The 10728-nt window shown below is 41.1% G+C and overlaps 1 protein-coding gene across 13 annotated transcripts in view; it reads left to right on the top strand.

Moving 5' to 3' along the window:
- Vinc (vinculin) overlaps nt 1-10728 on the top strand; it is a 112726-nt gene that overhangs the window by 65448 nt on the left and 36550 nt on the right. For all 13 annotated transcript variants that reach the window (XM_080284635.1, XM_080284634.1, XM_080284632.1 and 10 more), the window contains exons 3-9: nt 6269-6414; nt 6734-6929; nt 7195-7387; nt 7851-8002; nt 8209-8397; nt 8681-8899; nt 10545-10681. In XM_080284635.1, the coding sequence (XP_080140761.1) occupies nt 6269-6414; nt 6734-6929; nt 7195-7387; nt 7851-8002; nt 8209-8397; nt 8681-8899; nt 10545-10681 (1232 nt within the window). The remainder of the gene's footprint in view (nt 1-6268; nt 6415-6733; nt 6930-7194; nt 7388-7850; nt 8003-8208; nt 8398-8680; nt 8900-10544; nt 10682-10728) is intronic.

Genomic DNA, 10728 nt, shown 5'->3' with positions numbered 1-10728 from the left:
TTGCTTTGTGTTTTGATTTAGCAGTAGCCTGACCTTGGTTGTAGGAAATTGTGTATATTAATTGTTTTATTATGTTTTTGTTTTTTTCAGTAAGACGAAAATTAATGGCACTAATAAGAACAGATATAGCCTTGCCTGATTATTATTATCTTATTGTATTATTTGTCGGCTTAATTTATACTTATTCTTGATAACATTTAAACCCATGAAAGAGAGAGAGAGAGAGAGAGAGAGAGAGAGAGAGAGAGAGAGAGAGAGTGAGTGATTACTACAAAATACAAGTCCATAAGAAATACGACGAAATTCCCACCCCGAAAAAAAAGAAAAGGATTGGAAATCGAAGACGGGAAATATACGCAAAAAAAAAAAAAAAAAAAATCCAAAAAAGTGGGATGGAAAAAAATATGGAATGGGAGGCGTGTCGAGGAACATGCCATAGATAAGGAAGGGACGAGAGATGGGATGGAGAATCTATAGGAGAGAGAGAGAGAGAGAGAGAGGAGAAAAATAATCGTGGTTCCTTGTCCAGAATTTTGCTTTTAAAAAACAAGAGGATACGTTTGTTTGTTGTATTAGTGCCTCTCTCTCTCTCTCTCTCTGTGTTTGCGCACGTGTATTGGCGCAGGTGTGTGTAGACTGCAAATGTTTTCTAATACTTATTTCGTGTTTTTTTTTTATTTATCGACTTTTTAAAATAAAATTCTAAATAGACCCGCCGTAGGAGTATTTCGAAAGTAGTACTCAGTGTATGTATATATTAACAGATGCTTAGGAGAGAGAGAGAGAGAGAGAGAGAGAGAGAGAGAGAGAGAGAGAGAGAGAGAGAGAGATCTAATGACGGTGAGTGAACAGTAATGTGGTGGTGTAGGGAGGGTGTGGTGGTGGTGGTGTGGCGGTGGTGTTATGTGATGTGGTGGTGTGGTGGAGATAGCGGTTTGGAGTTACTGGAGTGGTGGTGTTGTGGCGCAGGTGTGGTGTAATGCGGTATCATATGCAGGTTATCATCATCATACTATCGCACGTAGAATTCATTAACCCCTTCAACCGAGAACTCCAGACGATCTCACTCAGGAATAATGTGTCGTTTTGAAGTTGATGGAGGCTGTAGCTAAACCCTCCAATAAAAAATAAATAAAAATAAAACGTATAAGCTGAATGAAATAGCCAGAGGTACCAAGAACAAAATTAAATCATGATACTGACAAGGTTAAGAGAGTTGAAGGTGTCAGTACGGAAGTGTAGTTTGATGGAAGAGGGAGAATACGTACGGTGAACACGAGAAAAATGCAAATGTATAAATAAATAAAATAAGCAGGTACGAATATCACAATGAGAAACGTATGAAAAGATGGACCAGGCGTACTGAAGATGAAACTGAAGATAAGACTTAGTGAACGTGAAAGTGATGAGGCCAGTGAGGTGAATATGACAAGACCTTAAGCTGGTGAATGGATGCAAATATCGGTTGAAAAATGTGTCAGTGAAGAAGAGAGAGAGAGAGACTGCACCGGTGAGGCTGATGAAACGCATGAGATTATACTCAAACTTGGCCTAAAACTGCCATCACTCCATCTTAAATGTTGAGTTGTAACCCTAAGTTAACACCAAAACATGATGCTAGTCACGAAGCAGTGCTGTGGAAAGGATGCAGGGCCACAAAAGGACAAAAATAATTGCCTAGTTAAGTGATGAGATTAGTGTGAGAGATAAACGACGAGGGTCATAAGTTTAAAGGAACTCCACAAATGACTCTAGAATCAGACATTTTCTTCAGAGGGAGAGTGATAGCCAGAACGAACCCTTCCTAATGCTGGCCATGTACGAAACGGGGCGCTGTGTGTATAGTGAGAGAGGGCTACAAGAAAGTGTAGTTATTTGCGATGTCTGTGTCTTTGTCTTGGAGTCTGCATATATATCTGACATGCAGTTGGGTAGTGTAGTAATATGCTAGCTTGTGAAAAGAGCAAAATAAATAAAATGGAATGAAATAAAAGCAGTGCCAGCATCCACATAAATGCTCTCCACGGCGAGGATTTGAGCTCAGATCCAGGGTATCGCTGAATGGGAGGCGAACACGATAACCACTGAATATCACGGCTGAGATGGTAATGGAAACGATTGATTATGGTGAAGATGGCTGTGATTAAGGTGAGAGAGAGAGAGAGAGAGAGAAATGGTGTAGGTTGAGTAGCGTTGGTGCGACTGGATGATGCTGTACAGGTGTGAGGTGATGGTGATTAGGGACAGGTGTGTATGATTACCCTGCTTCACCCCTCACCTCTGCCTCACCCTTCCCTCACCCCTAACCCCTTACCCCTGCCTCACCCTTCCCTCATCCCTAACCCCTTACCCCTCCTCACCCCCTACTCCCGCCTAATCTCCTCTCCTGCCCTATCCCACGCCCCTGCCACACCCCTGCCTCACCCCTGTCTCACCCCCTCACCCGTGTCTCTCCCCTGTCTCACCATTCACTTCTGCCTCACCCTTGCCATACCCCTCACCCCTGCCTCACCCCAAACCCCTGCCTCACCCCTCACCCCTGCCTCACCCCACACCCGTACCTCACGCCTGCTAACCCCCCATCCCACCCCCACTGCCTAACCCTTCACCCTTCCTTCACACCTGCCTCACCCCTGCCTTATCCCAGCTACTATAAGCTTCCCTCGTATCTTCGTACTATCATTTTCGCATCATTTCTTCCTTCATTTTTTCCCCATCATTTTTTTCTCTTCATTTTCTTTAGTTTCCCGTCATCACTAGTTTTTCTCCTTCGTGTGTTTCATAATCATTTCCTTTCTTCATTTTTCTCGTATTTATTTCACTGGGATTATTCTCTTTCTTCATTCCCCCGTAGCATTTCTTTATTCATATATATATATATATATATATATATATATATATATATATATATATATATATATATATATATATATATTTTGCTCATTTGTGTTTCTTCATTGTCCGGTTTCCATCTTTTATTTTCCTCGTCATTTCTTCTTCATTTTTCACTTTCCATATTCTATTCTCCATATTTTTTAAAAAGTTTTCCTGTCTCATTTTCCAGTCATAATTTCCGTTCTTCATTCTCCTTTATTTATTGCTTAACTTCCTTCTCATCATTTCCTTTCGTAACTTCCCCTCTAATTATTTTCTTCATTTATTTCCCCATCATCATCTGTTATTTCATTTTCTTCTCATCATTTCCTTCCTTTTCTTTTCCCTCATTATTCCTTCCCCATTCATCACTTATTAACTAATTTTTCTTTCCATTTTCCTCTTTCATTTCCTCATCATTATTTATCACTTTCTTTTCATTCCATCATTTTCATTCTTCACTTCCCTCATATCATTTCTTCATTCTTTTTCCCCTCGATTTTCTTTACACTTCCCTTCTGTCCTCACTCACCCCTTCCCTTCCTAGTGCCCATTCTTCCACCCCATATGAGAGAGAGAGAGAGAGAGGGGGGGGTGGAAAGGGTGAGGGTGATGGCAGAAAGGGTGAGAATAATGGCAGAGAGGGTGAGGGTTGAGAGAGGGAGGAATGTGAGGATGAGCAGGGGAAGGTGAGGGCTGAGACAGGAGTGAATGTGAGGGTGAAGATGAGGGTTAGAGTGAGGGTGAGGGTGAAGGTGAAGATGAGGGTGAGGATGAAGATGGGGATGAGAGAAAGGGGTGAAGGTGAGGGTGGACAAATGTAGCCAGACATGCTGTGATTATATTTAGCTCCTGCCTCGTTATGTGTCACTCCCTCAGCCAACTCCAGGTTTTGTGTCTGGCAGGGACGGAACCACCTACTCTTATATCCCCCACTCTCCCTGCCTCTGTCTGTCTCTTGCAGTCATGCCTAATTATGGTACTGTGGAGGCAGGTGTATATTGTTTGGCTGTCAGTTACTGAAGGTCATGGTTGAGTGATTAAGGTCATCATGTGAAAGGAAAGTCTGACACTCTGTTGTTTTTCCCCTTAGTACAATTACATGTCTTGTTTCTGTTTGATGATATTGTTTAACTCACTGGAGGTATGTCATAGTGAATGGTAAGAAATATTTTTATTAACATTTTTAGTAGGATTTTTGTTTTTTTCATGTATTTTTCCCACTGCTTGAGTTTTTTGCTTATGGGAGGACTGTCGTGAGGAAGAAGTTGATGGTTTGTTTGGTCAGTATTTTGTATTAACTGTTACCTAAGGAATTGAGACATAGTACTAGATGGGATGGATTTAGCTGTGGGTAATAGTGAGGTGCTCTCATTATCAGAAGTTAACTAACCTTTCCTTCCAGTAGCAAGGGAAAATGTTACATGAAATATTTTTATCTAATTGCAGTATGAAGCACACAGCAAAGGAGTGTGAGAAAGAAGGGTTCTCTGACTATTGGGAATATAGGGAAGGCAAGACAAATGCTGCAGGGGAATATCAGTGAACTTTTGCATGTAACAGTATAGTATCGGGGGATTGCATGTTGAATTGTCAGGGGAAAAAGGTTGACAGATAAATGTGTAGCTGAGTAGAGCAGTGATATGGAGCTGAACCCGAGCCAGAATTGCTGGAACCAGCATATTTTAGAGGAGTTGAACCCAGAACTGAAATTGATAGATTTTTGGCGGTTCCAGTTCCGGCTATCATTATTTTTTTTACAGTATTGACCCACAAAAAGTTAAAAACTAAAAATTGCTTCGTCAACTTGAAATTGAACCCCAGTAGAATACTCTCTCTCTCTCTCTCTCTCTCTCATCACACAACAATCAGCTGACAGTGAATTGAGGATAGGTAGAGTGACAGAGTCAACCACATATGATATTACCCTCCTTGTCCTTTCTTAGACGCGCACATTTAAGTTTGTCTGTAATCTGTACTTTGCCAGTAGCATGTCTGCAATATGTGAAGGCCATAAATAGAAAAAGTATACCAAATGCATTGGATTATAATACATATGTAACTTTATGGGGCATGATTATGTAGTAGGTATCATAACTCATAAGCAAATGATGCATTAAGAATTCATGTTACAAATCTTTAATGACTTTTTAAAATTGTCATCTTTATGTTTATACAAAGTGCATATCTTTAAGTTCCATATAATATGTGTTCAATTTTTAAAGTAGGCCCTAAACCAAGTGAAGAAAATTGACTTCCTCAGTAAATTTCATATAAGTTTGTCTATAACTATAATCTGTACTTTACCAGTAATATGTCTGCAATAGGTGGTGGCGACCATCATCCACTCACTTGATGTAGTGCTGCCTACTTCTTCCTTAGCCTTTATCATTCTTTTTCTGTGCCTGTCCTCCTCTCTTCCTATTTCTCCCATCTTTCCTGTCACTTCTTATTGCTTTTCTTTCCTTTACAGGTGGCTTTACATTGAGTGACAAGCCAAATGGTTTCCTGTAAGCCAAGAAACCATTTACAACGCTGGGTGGTAACCATATAACCAAACCATACGTGCTCCTTACGTGTGAACAAGTGGGTTGGTGGAGGGTTAGTGCCCCTCCCCGTAAAACAAATAACTCAAAGTCAAATGGCCACACCTTAAGGGAGTATGGTGTCTGGCAATAGATAGATAGATAGATGTCTGCAATACATTAAGACAGTTAATAGAAAACTATACAATATGAAGTGAGTTAATCAATACCCTGAATAATAATGTTCTCTTTGGTTTAAGAAATTGTTTGGTAGTACAAAATATCCCTTTATTGTATATTCCTTGCTGAATTTCCCCTGTTTAGGAACCTGTTCCAGAACTGGTTCCGGAACAGGCATGCTGTTATAGGAACCGAACCTGAACTTGGAGCTGATTAGTTGCGGTTCCCTATTGCTGGTGTAGAGAGCGTACATCATGCAATTTTCTACATCTTGGCTGTAGGATTGTCAAGAGACCACATTGTGTCAGTGAAGTGCATATCATGGCACATTGAGTGTTTCTTCATACCGTCAGCCATACTACTGTATATTGCAGTCCTCTGCAATAAGTTATGCCCTATAACCCAACATAGCAATAGAAATTGATTGGGCAGTTTTTCTGTACATCACTGTGGAACTTGTAAAGAAGAATGTCAAAAGAGGCAGTATATAATGGAGGCCTTCCGTATTTGATGTATGTTTATATAAATGCAGGTTCAGGTTCTTGATATGTTGTGTACTGCATGTTGAGGATATAAACAGTGACAACTCCATCTTGAGGCAAGACATGCTGGCAGTGCTATATAACAAACATTCTGTACTTTATTAATTTTGATTCATGAAAAGGTTCATGATATATTGGATACTTCAGGTTGGGCGTGAAACGATCAACAGCAGCGACGACCCCATCTTGAAGCAGGACATGCCAGCAGCGCTACATAGAGTGGAAGGTGCCGCCAAGCTCCTGGAAGAGGCCTCATCACTCCTCAAGGCAGACCCGTACTCACAGCCAGCTAGGTCAGTCAGTGCACACACTTACTAATCTGATGACGTATTTTCCATGTTGATCAAGTTACAAAGCTTACACTGTTATGTATGTAATGTAGTTACCCTTTATTTAAGAAGAGAATATGAATCTTTATCTTAAATTATTGAATGCAGAGCCCTGGACCCCTGTGCTCCTGACATGAAAGAATCAGAGGACTGGGTGATGGATTAATGGATGGAAAACTGGTAAAGCAGAATTGAGTTTAATGTAGCATTGCATTTTGTTGCTTTAGTTTTAATTTTACAGTGCTGTTTATGGTAGCTGTAACTTCTGCTTTTATTCCAACAGAAAGAAGTTGATAGAAGGAGCACGAGGAATCTTACAAGGAACCTCAGCACTGCTTTTGTGTTTTGATGAGTCTGAAGTGAGGAAGATTATCCGGGAGTGCAAGAAAGTGTTGGACTATCTGGCTGTTGCTGAAGTTATTGAGACCATGGAAGACTTAGTCCAGTTTGTTAAAGATCTTTCACCCTGCCTTACAAGAGTGAGTACAGTACTTATGATAGTCTCTCACATACTCACAGAAATGCATCACTACACACTTCTATGTAATGTTTTTGTTGACTGTTAATATATTTTGTCATTTTGAATGTACGCTGTATTTGTTACAGTACAATGCATGTTGCTTCCTTTTTCTTATATTGTTTCAAACAATTAGTGCACATAGTAATAAGATGTCATGTATTTTGACCAGGTGTATGAGTGTTGACATTCTGATATGATTTGTAAATGTTAATGGTGTGTTGCAGGTGTCACGTGACGTGGATGGTCGGCAGCAGGAACTGACACACCAGATCCACAGGGAGATTCTCATGCGGTGTCTGGAGGGGGTCAAGACACTCTCACCCATTCTTATCTGCTCCATGAAGATATTTATACAGATTTTCCACCAGGGAGGCAAGGGCATTGAGGAAGCTGCTGAAAATAGAAATTACTTGGCAGGTTTGTTTTTAAAATAGTTGATGCATTGTATGGTGATGTATGGGGATGTAAGTCAACTGGAAATAGGCAGTAAAACAGAACTTTCACTCTCCTTTCACTTCTTACATACGTTTATTCTCAGACTTTGCGTATGTTTATTTTTTCTTTCTTGTTTTGCACTTTCTTCATGGACATATATTATTTCTTATTTATTTTTATTATACAGTACTTCATGCATATTTCCAGTACTTCATCCTTATTAACTCATCATTATCATTATCACCATGCACATCTTCCTTTCCCACTTAAGAATAGGGAAGGGCTGGGACACAAATGCAAGGGAAAAGAAATCTTGATAGAGGGAGACTAATGAACAGCTTGCCCAGTGATATAAGCAGCAAACTCACATGCGTATCATTCAATCCTCCAGAATCCTGACTGGTATTATAAGAAAGTGCCTAGCTTGACTATCCCATTTCTGCAGGCCGGATGACGGATGAAATCAACGAGATCATCCGTGTGTTGCAGCTAACCACGTATGATGAAGAGGAATGGGATGCAGACAATCTGACTGTCATGAAGAAAGTCCTCAATGCTATCGAGGGCAAGGCTCAGGCTGCTCATGACTGGCTACAGGTTAATTTTGGAAACCATGATCTCTGTTTTGTAGATAATTGTATTTGAATAAGTGCATGACAGTTGAGGACATTTTTCTTTTCAATACGGTTTAGTAGTTATGATACATCATGCTGAAATATAGCTATAGTAATGGGAGTTATATAAATGGATTTTTTTCTTTCTTCCAGTTGAAATTATGATTCATTTAAAATTTCATGCTGCAGGATCCTACAGCTCTGCGTGGTGGTGTAGGAGAGAAGTCTCTCCGACAGATCCTGGATCAGGCGGGTAAGGTGGCAGATCGATCACTGCCGCCGGACCGTGATGCCATTAGGAAACTTTCTGGAGATATTTCTTCCATGACTGATGCATTGTGTGAACTCAGGCAAGATGGCAAGGGAGCAACACCACAGGTACCCTGGATATTTTATGTTTCCCCCCTCCCCCTATAATTTGACTTTTTTTTTTTTTTCCAAAATCCAGAATGTTCTTGAACTTGATTTTATTGTTGTATCTCAAAATATTACTCCCCTTCTTTGTAAAGGATGCAGTCCAATATTCCCTGGCTGATGAATTCAAAGAACTGATCACTTGATGCCATATGTATTATGCTAACATATATCCTAATTGTGTGCGTTACGGGTACAAGAATTTGATCAGATATGCAGATTTTTATTAAATGTTCCTCCACACCAGGGTCAGAGTCTAGCTCGCAGCATAGGGGAGAAACTAAATGAATTGAGTGGGGCCATCCAACGAGCAGTTGTCAATGTGGAGCGCAGTGGAGTTCAGCAGCCAGCACACACGGTGGCTGGGCGGCTGGAGCAGGCACAGCGCTGGTTGAATAATCCCTCCATGGACGACAAGGGTCTTGGCCAACAGGCTATTGGCCTTATTGTTGAGGAAGGCAAAAAGGTCAGTCACTGATTTTATTTGCATTTTATAATAATTTACCACAGTACAGGCCAGACTTTTATATTTTCAAGAGCTAGTCATTCATCTATTATACACGAACAGAGGGTTGGTCCCCATCAGATGTTGTTACTTGAGAACTAATATGCACCATCTGTGTTGTGCTGTGCAAGGGATGTCTCATTCAAAATTTGAAGACATGCCATTATTGATATCATATATTTATTTTTGGTGAAAGAAAGCTCAAAAAAGATGTTGCAAGAGCAGCATATACTGTTCCTTTTCATGCATAGTGTAGGTGGGGGCACCCCAAGTCACTCACTTGATGTAATGCTACCTTCAGGTGGCTCCTCCTGTGCTTCATGTGTCTGGACTAAGCAGCTTAACCCTGGGCCTCTCTGCTTTTGATAGGGCAGTTAAAGATTGAATCTATCTATCTATCTATTGCCAGACGTCTTAATCCCGTACGGGGTGGCCACAAACAAATTGCCTCCACATCGCCCTGTTCCCCGCCATTTCACTGCCCTGCTCCCAACTCACACCCCCCTCTCTCATATAGCTCTCCACTCCATCCCTCCATCTCATCCTCGGCCTCCCCCTCCCTCTCCCCCCCTCCACCTCACTCACATACACTCTCCTTGCCAGTCTCTCACCCTCCATCCTCTCCACATGGCCAAACCACCTCAGTGTGTTCCTCCTAACACTTCCTGTCACATCCACATCCACACCACAACACTCCTTTATATCCTCATTTGTCAGCCTGTCTCTCCATGTGACTCCACAGGCTTCTCTTAAATAACTCATTTCCACTGCTCTCATTCTTAACTTGTGTCCTTCCAACAGCGTCCAAGCTTCACTTCCATACGTTAGAGTTGGTATCACAATATTGTCATGTAGTAACTTTATCACTTCCATGCTCACATCCCTGTTTCTTATCACTGCTTTCAAGGAACCAGCAACCTTTTTTCCTTGTTGTACTGTTTCAAGCACTTCACCCTCCAAACTTCCATCCTTACTCATCACACTCCCCAAGTACTTAAACATACTCACATTTTCCATTTCCTCACCATCCATCCTCACTGTACATTCACTGACTTCACCTCTCTCAAAGACCATCACTTTACTCTTCTCTACATTCACCTTTAGATTCCGTTTCTTACACACCCTCCCAAACTCATCCACCATGTCTTGCAGCTCCCTTTCGTCTTCACTTAACAACACAGTATCATCTGCAAACAACAGTACAGGGAGTTTCCAAACTCTACCCTCTCTCACTAGGGCCACTCCAACATCCACTGCCCTACCTTGTATCTCTTTTATTACCCCATCCATGTACAGAACAACCAGGGAGACATGACATATCCCTGTTTCAACCTAACCTTCAGAGAGAAAAATTCACTCAGTTCACCATCCACATGTACTGCAGCCTTAGCACCATCATACATACTCTTCACAGCATTCAGCAACCTCCCATCTACTCCATATATTCTTAATACTTTCCACAATCCTTGTCTATCCACCCTGTCATTGAATAATAAATATAAAAGGTAGTTACAGTAATGCTGATAGTGCTTTATTAAATTGCTCTTACTAATGCATAGAATGCATTGGAATATGTTGTAAATTGTTAATTACTGTATACCATCAGGTTGCCTCAGGGTTGACTGGTCCAGCACAGACTGGTATCCTGGCACTGTGTGAGGAAGTGGACTCTCTATCACAGCAACTGTCTGAGATGTGTCGGCGGGGACAGGGTGACACACAACAAGCTCAGGCCGTGGCCAGGTGTGTTGTAACATCAGAAGTTGACTTATGATATATTTGGAGTGTAT

Source organism: Coenobita brevimanus, chromosome 102, assembly GCF_032717465.1.
Source record: "Coenobita brevimanus isolate Jiangsu-jjx chromosome 102, ASM3271746v2, whole genome shotgun sequence".
NCBI classification, from domain to species: domain Eukaryota; kingdom Metazoa; phylum Arthropoda; class Malacostraca; order Decapoda; family Coenobitidae; genus Coenobita; species Coenobita brevimanus.
The sequence above is the reverse complement of the archived record's forward strand: the minus strand, read 5'-3'. Positions and strand labels throughout refer to the sequence as shown.